Below are 14,957 nucleotides of genomic sequence, written 5' to 3'. Positions count from 1 at the left end.
AAACCAAAAACACATAGCTAAACCGGCATCCCGCTAAACATCAAAATGTACTATCAACTTGAATACACAAAGACCAACTGACAGACTACTTAATCATGAACTAAACCCATCACTATGGCAACAAACACAAAGACACACCTTAATTATGCAATCTTCTTTCAGATTCCATCATCTGTCCACTCAGCAAGTTTTATGTAGCTAGGATATGGATATAATGGCATAGCTGGCTATGCACTTGTGATTAATATATGACATTATTTTGTGACAATCAGAGTCAAAGATGCATCATAAGTGATCACTGTAAACCATAGCTGTTACCTGTAAACCTATCTGTGTAAGGTGGACACTTGAAAGTGCAGTGGACACCAAAACATAGTTATTCAAAATAAATAGCATTATAAACTTGAGGCCATATAATAATATTATTGTTTCTCATCCCTGCTCGCATCGCTGCTTTCCTCAAGTTAAGCTATATATACTGAACTATATGTAGCTAACATGCCAAATGGTCCATTTTTCTTATGTATTTTATCACATCATGCATCACCTATAGATCTAGTGGAATGTTGTTCCCTATACTGTGAAATGGAACTCTGTGGTAGTGTAAATATTATAATAAATCCAATACTAAAACTGAGTAGTCACATGGAACCTGTGCAATATGGATAATACCCGTAAATCAGGAAAAATTTGTTGTCAAAAAATTATCGTCTCTGGCTGTATTGACGAAAATTAAAATTACGAATTATTTTTAACTATTATACGGATAATTCTCACGTACAAATATTAACGTATTGCTAGTTATTCCGTCAAAAATTTTTTGTCGATTATGCTCATTACAGCGACGAAAATATGTAGCGTCAAAATTTTAATAGACGAAAATTTTTTACGCCAAATTTTTCCTGATTTACGGTACGTGTATGTCCTGATTATCAAAGTTTCCCCTTGAACAAAGAGTACTCTGTAAATTATACAAAGTCAGGATACAGGTAGATTAAATTAGAGATTAGTATATACCCCACCAGGATGCTGAAACCCTGTATAGCAGTTAGGGAGACTTTATTATTATTTTATTATTTATTACAGGTAATCATGTTGTAAGGCTAAAGAGCCTGTTACACCTGATCAACAGGTAAAAAAGTACAAGTAGACTAATTACATACACACATATATAGTGTTAGATGAACACTGGTCAATCAATTTCTTAAACTCATCAATTGATGCTGCACATACCGAGGCTATTTCTTGGGGTAAGTTATTCCATGGTTCAACAACTCTTCTTGTAAAAAAATATTTCCTGGCATCTGTTCTTGAAAAACTTGATGAATGCCGGCAGAAAAATATCCCTGACCTGTTAGTGGGCAAAGTCATGTAAATACTCACATGACCACACAAGTAGGCTTGCTTCCTGAGCTTGGAGCAATTTCAGCTATGGAATATGATCGATCTGTCAGTGGATGTTTTGTTACAGTGATTTGCATGTTGGCTGTCAGTCGTATAAAAATTCTGAATGGGACTCACATGACCAATGATAGGCAGCCAAATTTTTTCAAAATATCTGATTGGCTGTTTTTCATGTGATATCACCAGCAAAGGAATTGTAACTTACAACTGTCTTGCAATCTATTGTAAGGTACCTTGCATGATCTTGGGGGAAGGGGTGGGTGGGACACATGCTTATCTACCTCTGGATGTGAAATTATGAAATTAACAGACATACACACTCACTAAAGGATACTTATAACTCCCTAGAAGTAACTTTACATCAATCGGGAAATGAAAATAATTCTTGTCGATATTTTTGAACAAACATGTCAGCCAGGCCTAACCTAGCCTTCCAAGTGGGGCACTTCACATTTCCAGTAACCGTGACATCAGCCATAATCTGCTACTATATGAGGGTGAGGGTACATACATATATATATATATATACAGAGAAAAATAAATTATACATTATGGATTTTTTCTAGCTTCAAAAATACAATTCTATCATTTGTCAATTGAATCACGCACGCAATGTACACAATAAAAAAACACAAAACACATTATTTATATATAAACTATATAGCTAATAGCTGGACACGGACAATCTCTTAGTCAATCTCCTAGCAGCTACTGGCACAGAACATTTTACTGTTCTGAACTGTACCACAAGTGGTAGACTGGAAAAGTTGAATGCAAGCATCACAATATAAGTCATATGCAGTGATGGATGAGACAAGTCCTCGATTTCTTTTTTTGTATCTACTGTAATCTTTATTGCCACCATGTACCATACAAGCAACATAATTATCTATTGATACATTAATTCATCAGAGTTGCTAATCACTAAGCTAAACATGGTCCATCACCATGATAATCACCATGATAGCACGGTATCTTGATCTCAGGAGCAATAAATTCAAAAGTGCACACTGTTCTAGTAAATATTTTCTTAATATTTGAGAAATAGTATCAACACTGCAACATTTCTGTACCTATAATCATTGTTGTGCCTGTAGATAAGAAGAAATATAGACCTATGGTCAGCTTTGGGGTATATAAAAATCCATGCCAAAATAGCTAAGTCACCGTGGTGACGGTTCTATTAAAGTATTTTAACCCCCACGATGTTTGTCTTACAACTCTGCTACTGTTAGTCAACTCTGCAACTGTTAGTCAGGTCTAGCTTGCTCCAAATTTACAAAGTAACAGTGTAGACTGCCACCACATACACAGACCACTCTAAATTGAATGCAAGAACATTTGTCCAGCATAGACTAGCTATATTGTTATATTTTACAGCTGTTAGAAACCACATTGAAAACTGTCAAATGCAGCCCTGGTCAGATCACCATTGACTTCATAACTTGTGTGTAGATCATAGGTGTACCCAGAGGTGCAAATAGAATCCTGGAATGTGTAAACATGACCTTAAATACATGCAGTAATGTACTTTCAGGTAGGTTCCAAAATGTGAGCCCTCAAGCATTTACAGTCCACACTTATGACTCAATATATGCAAGTCACTGGTACCAGCTGTTCATGAAACATATGTATTAGGACATCATACAACTCACTATTGTTGCCATATACTTAGACTATTTAATTAAGCTTTACCATATCTCACAAATAGAATTAAATGCACGCAAACAACTCCAATATTTGGCAGAGTCGGTCCATAACAGACAAAGCCACATAATACATGCAGTGATAAAATTATCTCAAAACAATTATATGCATAAGGCTAGCCATACACTACATAAAATACGTACATACAAAATTTATACTTTTGAGTTCATGTCAATATCACTGCTCTTCTTGTCACTATCACTGTTTTTCTTGTCACTGTCACTGCTCTTCTTAAGAGTAATTCTCCTGGTTGCATCTCTTACTGACCGTTTTATTGTTTTATATTGTATTACAAATGGCAAACTTGAAAGGTTCAGAAATGCAAACAATATTAGGTAAGTACATTCTAGACCAGGATGAGACAAACTTTCAAACTCTCTTCTGTATGGTTCACAGGTGTCACTTCTACTGGTTCCACCAGACATACATCTCCAGTATTGCTCAAGATAGAACTGAAAGGAATTTGCTGACCCATCCCTTATACTGAAACTAGTCCAAACCGTGATCATGATTACTAGTAAATAGCAGAACATGAAAAACAGTTTCACTTCAGGAGTTGAGAAGTGAAAGGTCCGTATTGGTTTGCCTGTTGATTTGTTAAGCCTCCTCTTAAAGATTCCTTGTTGCTAAAATAACACAAAACAGTGGTATTTACAGTTTTTCTGAATTGGATTACATGATTAGTAACTACTGACTGTTCTATTAGAGTATATACTTACAACCTCTGAGATGATTCAGAATCAGCATCATCTCAAGCACATAATTATACATAACTGAGGTCACACTTTTGGCGATATACATTGTAAGATCAATATTTATTAATCTCTTGTTTTCTGCCACTTTATAAGGACAATTGAAGCACTTGCATGGGCAAAGATCAAACAAATAATAATGCTATTACTTCCATACAACACTGAAAGGAAATGCAGCACTGTGTATGGAAAATACTGCACTGTTGATCACGTTGATAACTTTTTAATTTGCCAGAAGTATCCTAAATGATGCTATCTGTTTATGACCAAACTTGTATTGTATATATATACTTACCAATTGTCTGATGGCTGAAAACCGACACGGTTCAAGTCTACAAAATGAACGCTCCAAACAAAGATGACCAGAAAGCACTATAAACCAATTAAAGCACCGCCATGTTCATGCAATATGGGAAAGCAGTGAGAGACTAATACAGCACGAGGCGAAGTATATAAAGAACCACTGCACATGTGTATAAAACGTGTGTAAGTTTCAAAGGATATACACACTTTCCATAAATGTATCAGTACAACAAAACTCTTCTAAGATACAAAGCATCACATTTTTCAGATAAGTAAATAAACTAATGCCCATTTGGTTCCACAGGGGGTACTTTGAGATAATAAGTCACTTTCTAGAGTTCCTATGGATACATATACATGAAATTGACAAGGAGAAAACATCCTGACTGCTTGGCAGACTCCTGTAAGCGTTCAAGTGTTAAGTGGATGGCTGCAGGTCAAGGCTGCTCATGGATTTTGGTCTCCTTTTCAAACATACTTTCTGTAACAACTTTAAACAGGCTGTAGGACCAGGTGTCCTACAGACCTTCAGCACTTGTGCTGTAAAACTTTAATAAATAAATAAATAAATGATTGCCTATCAGTACTTTACGACCAACAATTGTTTCACTGAATGGTTAGCATAAACTGAGTGTTATATTAAGGTTCTGGCTTCAAACGTGTGGCAGAAATCACTAGAAAACGTGAAATATTTTGTTTCATAAATTACAACAGCACCACTGCAGTAGGATAAGGCAAGTTACAGGAAACGAGGAATTAATGTATGCCTTATAAAACTGTATTACTTACAATGTGTATATTGTATAGAATGACAAGCATCATCACAAGACTGGAACAGCTCAGTATCACCGTTGGAACAACTAGTGAATAAAAGCTGTACACTGCATCACCTGAACAACCCCTAGGAGGAAAACTCCCAATCCGATTCTTAGAAGCACTTGCAAACACAATGTATGGCACAGTTCCAACAATGAAGACACAAGTCACTTCAATAATGTGAATTTTTATGCTGTGCACTGAGTTATATACCACCTTTGACCATATAGGAAATACCAGCTTTAACAGTAAATGGAAGATGTAGAGACACCAAAAAGCACAGTACAACACAACTGTTGATGTTGCTACAAAACCTGTAGATGACAGTGAAAAGTACACATAAGCAGTCAAGCACCATTTGTAAACAGTATTTGTAGTATTACTAGCAATTTACATGTACTATATATTCATGCCTTTTAATCCTGGCAGAGTTTATTTTTCAAAAAGTAACATAGGAAAAAGAAAATGGTCGATGCAATGGTGGTAAATAATGCTTGCATCAGTAAATTTGAATAAGTGTATGCCAATAGCTGATCACTAGCCGGCAAGCTGTGGTTGCATGCCTGGTTTCCTAACTTATTTTCCAATAAAAATGTGTGTGCGTATGTTTCTTTGTCTGTCCATACCCACACTTGTGTGCCAAAGAAGGGAGCAGGTAAAATTTACTCTTTGTGCCAGTTTGAAATATGGATGAAACTGGTTTCTAAATATGGTGAGAACAGTTTTCCTAGTGGGCTGTATGGGTGTTGTTATGACGAAAAAACAACAGCATAGGCCTTGTAGGCTACTAAAATTACGTATCCCTTCCAGTTGAATTCCTCCTTTACGTGAACAAAAATATAAAGAGCAAACTCAAACAGTTATATGTAAAACTTCACTTGCATATATGTATCTTGGAATTTGCTGGGTCAGTTTCATTCAAACATGGTGTGTGGTCTGTCCCAGGGGGTAAGACAAATGCATGTGGAATTACCAAGGTCCTTACACTACTTCTGTGTGGTAAACATATCCACACAAAAACACCCAAGCTGTGAAAAATGGTGTGGCCTTAAAATTCCTGGGTAAAAAAGTTGTGAAACCATAAGAGGTGGCCAAGAAATGGCTGCAATGGTGTTAATACCACTAATAAATTTTAACAATGCACGTGTAAGGTCACACCATTTTTTCACAGCTTGGCTGTTTTTGTGTGGATTTTGCTTCTTTTCGTGTTTTATAAGGCCCCAAAACCAGCCTATGGCTGACTTTGGGGTTTGTTTTTATTCACATTTCTTCTTTTCTATACAGACACAATGATGATCATTGAAGACAGACTTACAAAATGTATTGTATTGCATGCTTTACTTCAATATTTGGTAATATTATTGTAATACTCTAATAGAGTGCACATTTGAGGACTTCTAATAGAACATACATAGAAATGTTCTAGAACAATCTAGTACTCTATTGGTAGATCTATGAAATACAAACATTTATTTACAAGTACGCTCCTGCAATCCACGCATACTGCATCAAAAGAAAGTTATATCAATTATCGCTGAAGTATCCATTACGCTTTGTTGTCAGCTATGTTCAACACGTTACACAGCAGTACGAGTCAAGAACTGTTCAAAAAGCACCTCTGCAACCAAAGTAGCCACTATGAAAAACACGGATGATTTCTGTTATGAAGGGAAGCCATCATGTGCTACTGCCAAATTGACAGTTTTTGCTGTCAGCAAAGATGAATGGGATACAAAGGAGGACACTGGTAAGTCCATGAAGAATGCATTGTATGTACTGCGGCATGCCAAAAGGCACCTCTTGGGCCAAAGCGACTTCGAGCAGTGAAAAAATCAAGCCCATAGCCTTAGCCATTATCGAGTTACGCTTGTCTGAAGGCACCAGTCAGTTACTCAGTCAGTCAGTAGAAAATTCCATTTAATAATTTTTTTTTAAAATTCCGTAGCAACTTGTTGAAAGCGTTTTGGGTCAATCTGAAGACTTGTTTGGGCTTAGTTTTACCTAACCAATACTGCCTCATCATTGTCAGGGAAAAGTGAGGTTGGTTTTTGGGTGATGTTTTTTCATGGGTGAGACCTGCCTATTATGCTCAAAATTTTACCTATTATGCTATGCTGCATTGCTCAAAATTTTTACCTATTATGCTCAAATTATACCCAAACTTTATGCCTCATTTCCCATGTTTTGCTAATAATTTTGCAGTTATGGGTGGCTGAAAGCACATCTTTGCTCTTCAAAATGCATGTGACAGAAAAGATCAATATACTCTAATAGAACAGTCAGCTGCCTGATTGTTCTATTAGAGTTATTGACTGTTCTATTAGAGTATATCGATCTTTTTCTGTGATATGTATTTTGACCATGAAGGATTTGTAGTATGATTCAAATATTCTTCCTATTATGCTAGCATTGTGCTCAATGCTTTCAGGCACCTATTATGCTCATAATTATGCCAGCATAATCGGCGGGTCCCTATTCATGGGCCACACCCACTCCTTTGTGGTCCCTACTATACAGTACTATCATACTACATGATAAGCAGATTTAAACCAGAAATTTTCATTTATAAAACAGAAATTAAGTGAGATGATCAGTCAAAATAGTAATGGTTCATGGTTAAGGATATGGGTGTTAGGTATGGAGGTCCCTGGTTTGAACTCTAGTAAGTTTTTTTTGACATTTTTTGTGCACTTTTTCCCAGTGGTGACTACTTGTCTCAATCATGTTATTCTATACTTGTATGGCTTTTGCTTTATAACTTTGTAGCCGTAACTCTATTGCTATTCAAACTATCAAAAGGCACTGCTATGATGATCAGCCTATGTACACACCAATTTTCAAGTTATTCCCATACTCGGTTTACCCTGTAGCAGTGACAGAAGTTAGATATTTTTTACGTGAATAAAAACACTCATAACATGTTGGATATTCATCAGATTCACAACAAACTTGGTATGTGAATTTACTCTTCATTTGTGCCAAAGATCTATTGCATTTTAGCAATTTTTTGCAAAATGTGCATTAATAAATCAAAGCCCCATAGCCCATATGGCATAAGAGGAAAAACAAAGAAATTAAATCAAAACTTTGAACGCCTATATCTCACAAATGGCAGTTGTGAATTTAATCAAATGGCCTACCCTACCTGGCGGACAGTCATGGGGCTATGTAGCTGTTTTCTTTCTTCCCGCCAATATACACATGGTGTGGCACGACAGTTTCTTGGCGCACAACACACTACTGTGTGTCATGATTATCAATAGTACAATTGCTTAGTTTAGCAATATTCACTTCTGAAGTTTAACTTACCTGCATGTTCACATCATTTCAGTACACTAGCAGAGTGGCACAACACTCATGTATTTTTAAAGTGACATCATTGAATCATCATATGTTGCATACATGGATGGTACTGATGTTTCAAGCTTGATTTGATCCCATTGCATTAGACTATAATAATATATGTTGTTGTAAGAATGTGGAGATGGTCCTGTGCATCAATGCCAGTAGTATGTTTATTAGAAAGCTGTCTTTTACTTTTACGTATCTCTGCTGAAAAATCTTGGGGAATCATTGCATTGTAGATTGGCACTGTCATTTTCCATGCCTTTTAGCATCAATTTTAGGCTATTGTAAAGCTTTAAAACCCTGGGACTTGCACACCCCTAGATCCCCCTTAAATTCTACCTTATACAGCCATACTATATATAACATTCATATCCCCCATACATCAGCTCTAGAATCACCACTACACTGTGCGTGCACAATGTTGGTTTAATTATGAACTAATATTCAATCAAATACTTACCACTTATTTGACAATATGCTGTGCTATCCATAAGTACATCAGTTAGAAACTTCTTGGTACATAAAGGCCTCCAGCTACCAAAAGCAGCTGATGGAATCGCCAAATACAATGCTGGAGAAAAAGAACATTAATACAGTGTACATATCCATTATGATTAGTATGAGTAAATATGTACATTTCTGAGAGGGTTCTTTGTATTAGTTATCTAATACAAAGCATCTTTAGTTGTACGGTGGGATTCAGTTACCAGATAATTGTTTATCTTGTTTATCTACACCCCAAAATGACTATTTAATAGTGGTAAGTATATGAGCAGTTAAAATGTAGCTAAAAAACTGGTTGAAAATGTATTAATCACTAAGGGATCCTTACTGATGCCATAGTTCTCACTCTAGATAATATACACCCCCATAGATATGAAACTACTAAGCACCACCTGTCCTAGGCTAGTTTCATACCCCCAGTAAAATGACCAGTAATTTGTCTACGCATTCTCTTGATGATGAAACCTTTTCAACCTGTGTCTGTAACTTTTGTCAGCAGAAATGTTCATGAAATGACCATCACAGACAATCTACAAGAGGTTTCTCTCACATATAGCAATAAACAAAAGATGGTGCAAAACTAGGATAGGACTACTGTCTAGCTGTAAAAACATATGTACTCACATAATTAGTACAGTAGACTCTTGGTTATCTGACTCTCGTTTATCCATATCCTCGTTTATCCGAAATTGGAAATGACTGTTCTATTAGAGTATTTTCAGTATAGGTGTATGTTTTATTAGAGTATTTCAACAGAACTCTGTATAATTATAAATGTATGGGCTTTAGTTATCTGAACAATTCACTTATCTGAACACTTTTATCATTACTTGAGAACAAAGGGGTTTGAATAACCGAGGGTCCACTGTATATCCATGAGAGTGTATATTCTCCATGTTCTCACCCTCAATATTCATGTAGTTTTCCATGCTGGAGGCAAGCTGTAGCTAGGGACCTGCCGATTATGCTGGCATAATGTTGAGCATAATAAGTGCCTAAAAGCATTGAACATAATGCTACCATAATACAGCCTTTTAGGGTGATTCTTGTTCCAAAAAGTTATTATTTTAAAGTATTTTGCAGATATTTCTCCGTATTTTACTTGTTAATTACTGTCCGATAGTAAATTTTCAAGCGATATAGGCGATACCGATAGTGATACTATCCTGATATTCTGATATGCACATACTATCCCCTAGCCCTAAAATAGTTGTACCATACTATAAATCTTTGCTGCAGCTGACTGTTCTATTAGAGTATACATCAATCTTTTCTCTAAAATGTAAGCAAGTTTCTACTTCAGCCACTTATTATTTACCCATAAAGTACACATTTATTAGGAATTAAGTATAAACATTGAGCATAATTTTGAACATGATAGGTAAAATTTTTTAGCACTGCTTAAAAGTATAATAGGTAAAATAAAAAGCACAATCAGCGGGTTCCTAGCTGTAACAAATAGCCGCCATTATTATTATGCACTCCTGATGATCAACTAATCACTTAGTGATACTACATGAATGGTGGATCACAGATCTTGTTTCTTAGTTTAAAACTTTTGATATATTTATTGTGAAAATGTTCTCTAATAGTGCACACACTTACTCAAATTTACATATGTGACCATCTCAGCAAAAACCTGACTTGTTCATACAAGCATGATTTTTAGAAAAGCAATTTTTTTTAAATTATGCATACTACAAAGAAAACTTATGCAAGATTTTATTGGCTCATTACTCACAGAAGGAAGACATTAAAACTGTACACCATCTTATTCGTCTGCTCATGGAGAGTTTGAAAGTCTTTGTTCTGTTTCTGTAGCCCCAACAGTAAATGTAAGCAAGACTGTTGTCATTTTTCAATTAAACCGCCTTCATACCATAATTATGCGTAAGTGGCTACAGGGCTATAACTAGATCTTGGTTGATTAGCTAATCCATGGTGAACATTTTAAGCCAAATTCCAATGTTGTAAACTAATGCAAACGGAAGTTATTGCTGCGAATGTAAGCGCCTGTAGTTGATTTTTGGTATAGTCACTGTACAAATCAATTTTCTTGCTCTTCCTACTGTCTAGTGCTATAATTCCAAAACTATTCACCATAAAAGGCTGATTCATTCATTCCTTGGACACTGTAAAATCGTAAGTTGTGTGAACAAATTGGTTTTTTGCTGAGACGGTCACGACAATAGATTCACTACAATACTATATACTTACATAGAAAAGTCATAATACCAGCATTGATCACTATTAACACTTGTGGAAAATGAAATCTATTTAAAAATAATCACGAGTATTATCATAACACGCACAATGCTTACATTTTCTCTCTTCTCCAAAAGGAAACTATCAAGACAAATATTCCTCCAATTGTATTGGCTATATTGGCAATGCCACTCAGTACAACAATAGCTATGTTGCTGGAGTCTCCATTTTGTGAAAACTCTTTACACAATGGTAGGCAAGCAACACCACTATCATCCACACTAAATTGGTCAGAACAAGTCAGTCTAGCAGTCTCTCCATACACATTACAGTCAATCAACCCCTCACTTCCTTGGAGTTCTAAGATCCTCCACTCTGCAGTACAATATTCTTGTCGCACATCCTGGCACACTATGTCCTCAACGTGAGACTGATTGTCACAATTACTTAAAGCTTGACAAAACAGACGTTTTGTTTTGCTAATGCAAAACGAATCCTCAAACAGGCTTGTTAATCCAAGAGCATTATATACATTAGTAAGATCTCTTGTACAGTTGGATTCTTCAACAATTACTCCACATTCCATGAGTAACTGACTCTGCAATGATAATCAACTACTCAACATTGCTATATGGACACATTCACAGCAAAGTGACTCAACTCTTAAAATTAATCAACAATGTTTACTAACAGTACAACCAATGCTATATAGTATGAAGACTCATTGACATTATTGAAAACATGTGAACTGTTCATTAGCAGACAAACCGTTGGGTTTCTGTTTTTCAACAGGAAATTATTGGTAATTATCTGAACTATTATGTATGACTTCTACAATGCTGATATGATACCCGTGATTATGTTGAGGGGATACTTAGGGGAACAGATGGTGACCAGCATAAAAATGACAAATTTGGCTGGGTGGTTGAGTAGTAAGACTGAGCGTGGCTCCATGCAAAGAAGAAATGCAAGTTTAATCGACACTTTGCATGATGTGTGAGTAAACAGCCAACAACCGTGGTTACATAATGTAGCAGCTAGCGCTGTAGAATATGTGCAGTGTTCAAGAATTTTATCCTCCCCAAAATGTCCTCCCCATCGTTCCACTAACTCATAGCATATATACCAAACTACATATGGCTATAGTATGTTCATGTTGAGCTGAATCCTGAAAAACAGCTAAAAATTAAAAGTGGATTTTTTTCTCAACAGAGTTAACATTTCAGTCAACCAGATGATTATTGGTAACAGCAAAGGTGTCAATAACAGCCACGTACGGTTTGACTCCATTACAAGTTCGGGAAAGGACTGTAATGGACACTGTATTTATATGGCTTCCCCATAGGAAATGTATTGTGAAAATTTTGAATGGCCATAAATATTATGTCAAACATTTGAACAACAAGATTTTAAAATATTTTTAGCGGGTCAAGCAGTACTACAAATGAGCCAAATTTCAAGATCGTGTGTAATTGCATCGATGAGTTATTAAATGTTTTTGAGGATTCAGCTCAACGTGAACATACTATAGTTAGTGTGACATGGGTTGTGCTGTATATCATATAAGTCATCTGGTGTGGGGTAAGTTGGCACAACACCAAACATGTCTTTTACAGAGCAACTGTTAGGAGTTTTCATGGAGCAAATGTTAAGATGAGCATGCACATGTACATGGTATACATGTCTGATTATGCCCTGTTTGTCCCTGCTGCATACAACACTAGTGTACACATTTGTTGAGATTTAATGCACTTGGCAGATTTTGACAAGAAAACAGGAAAGAAACCCACCACAGCTGAAGAAATTGATGTTTAAAATGATCCCCATCATATTATTATTATACAGATGTGGTGGCTGGAAATGGCAAGCGCATACACAACCAAAAAGCAGAGGCACCAATTCATCTAAAAATATGCATATATCTGCACAATCACAGGTTACTAGGGACTACAGTGTAATTATTCATTATGACATACATAGCTATGGCAATAGTGGTAAGTGTTCAACACTTTGGTTGACTTGATGCAACTATATACACATAGTACTCAAACACCATTTTACCTGTGAAATATTTACAAATCTTGGTGAGCTGTCAGGTGGACTGTCATTCAAGGAATAGTAGAAAATGATTGGCATTAGAAACAGCGCAATTATGAAGATGATGCTAGCAACCAGTCCCAGTTTGTACGGGGTAAGCATGATGCCTTGCAAACTAGTGACACTCTTCCGTCGTAGTAAATCTGTTCTAGATTTTAATGCCGTAGTCTTTGCATCATTCACTGAGCTCTCAACTGAAACTTTGTTAGGATGATCAGTACTGAACGCCATCACAGAAGTGCCCTGGTCAGAAGAAGCCAATGAGGCAGCATGTTGCTTGTCACTTAGTGGCAATGCATCCTCCACTGTATCTCCATAACTATTTTAATGTATAACAGTATACTTCACTACAAAATTATATATACAGTATAGCTTATACACTAATACAACTTGGGTAACTGGAGGACTTCACAGTTATAAATGAATGTATTGATATGGTAGGAATGTGAAAGGAAAGTTGAACCCAGAAAAAAAATGCAGTGATAGACTTCACAAATTCAATACGTTGGTAGATATTTTACCCTCATTGATGCACTCACATAACCTCAACTTGAAACCAGTTAATTTAACTCTATCCCTGCACACCAACAGCTCAACCATTTCAGATACATACCTGTGGTGGGGTTAGCTATTCACCTCCCATACATATAGGCAGATTGGATGATGTGTTTGCACATTGCATTCTAATCTACAAGTTCAATATGGCTTCAAAACATTTAATAATATCAACATAAGGCACAATTTATAAAACCACTAGAGTGCTCATACGTAATGTGGGAAAACGTCAAATGCTGTGACAAGCCAAATTGACTTCCTATCATTATTATAAATGACATCATCAGACACACCAAAGATACCATCAACATACTTAGATAATTATTTTAAACAAAGGGATTTGTGGCTGTGTCAATTGAAACCAAAGTGGTAACTGTTATGTGATTAATTTACACCAATTTATAGCCATAGCTACTTATCACACACATTCCAAGCAAGGTTGTATAATAACTTGAAATGCTTCGAGCATAGATATACTCCAGGATATCAAACAGCCGTATACCAAATAGCTTGACGCACCATAAGATTTAGTTATATTCATGTAACGTACGCCGGGGTACATATAAAATCATACACTCAATGAGATAAGTAGCTAGCTATCCAGCCACCTGGCGTGCCTTTGTGTTCAGGCTCACCCAACCCGGAGAGAGCCGAGCTAGCTACAGTGTACTAGCTACATAGGCGTAAAAGTGTTGCCCCACGCCGTGTCATACACAGACTAACTAATTGCAATGAATCAATCTAACCTTTTTCTTCGTCCTGTCGACATAGCACTGAACTGACTGTGTATAATCAGCTAATCGCAGCACTGAGTATAAAATTATACTGATAGCTCGAACTAGAACAAATCGTGACTATTTCCACAGTCTGATACTAAACTAATTGTTTGAGAGTGGCGGCGGCTCTTCTTAGCTAATTATGATGTCATTGCTGACATGACTAGATGTGGGACCTGTAATAAATCGGACCTGTCAGTTTAATTATTATATGTTATAATCGTAGGACTCACGTCAGTAAGTATGTTACAATAGAAAGGCAATTGCAATAGAAAGGCAATTGGAACTACATATACTACAAAAATAAAGCTAGCTACATATGTGATTTGATGTAAGAGATCCATGCATGTCTACATTATTACAAATTATAATATCTTCAGGTAGATTGTTCCACAATCGAATCGTACTGGGGAAGAAGTTGTGCTTATAAGCATCCACAGTTAAGCCTATCTCAATGAATTTAAAATCTTAAAGTGAGCTTCTCAGTATC

At 36.2% G+C, this 14,957-nt stretch overlaps 1 protein-coding gene across 1 annotated transcript; it reads right to left on the bottom strand.

Moving 5' to 3' along the window:
• Positions 1-3,099: 3,099 nt before the first annotated feature.
• LOC136243329 (uncharacterized) lies at positions 3,100-14,573 on the bottom strand. Its single transcript, XM_066034853.1, has 7 exons — positions 14,438-14,573; positions 13,101-13,455; positions 11,156-11,637; positions 11,052-11,107; positions 8,791-8,901; positions 4,956-5,296; positions 3,100-3,737 (listed from the first exon to the last, which is right to left on the bottom strand). Exons 1-7 carry the CDS (start codon positions 14,458-14,460, stop codon positions 3,264-3,266), a joined length of 1,842 nt encoding a protein of 613 aa, XP_065890925.1. The 5' UTR covers positions 14,461-14,573; the 3' UTR covers positions 3,100-3,263.
• Between the last annotated feature and the right edge of the window lie 384 nt (positions 14,574-14,957).

Source organism: Dysidea avara, chromosome 13, assembly GCF_963678975.1.
Source record: "Dysidea avara chromosome 13, odDysAvar1.4, whole genome shotgun sequence".
NCBI classification, from domain to species: domain Eukaryota; kingdom Metazoa; phylum Porifera; class Demospongiae; order Dictyoceratida; family Dysideidae; genus Dysidea; species Dysidea avara.
Note: the sequence above shows the minus strand (reverse complement) of the source record. Positions and strands in the feature narration are given on the sequence as shown.

What these genes read in the sequence shown, in the direction of transcription:
- LOC136243329 (XM_066034853.1), bottom strand. Translation starts at nt 14,460, where the DNA reads ATGTCGACAGGACGAAGAAAAAG. An exon ending in TGGTATTATGACTTTTCTAT is followed by an intron (nt 8,902 to 11,051) that starts GTAAGTATATAG and finishes CTTTTTCTCCAG; the next exon opens with CATTGTATTTGGCGATTCCA. An exon ending in TTCTATACAATATACACATT is followed by an intron (nt 3,738 to 4,955) that starts GTAAGTAATACA and finishes GTGTTATTTTAG; the next exon opens with CAACAAGGAATCTTTAAGAG.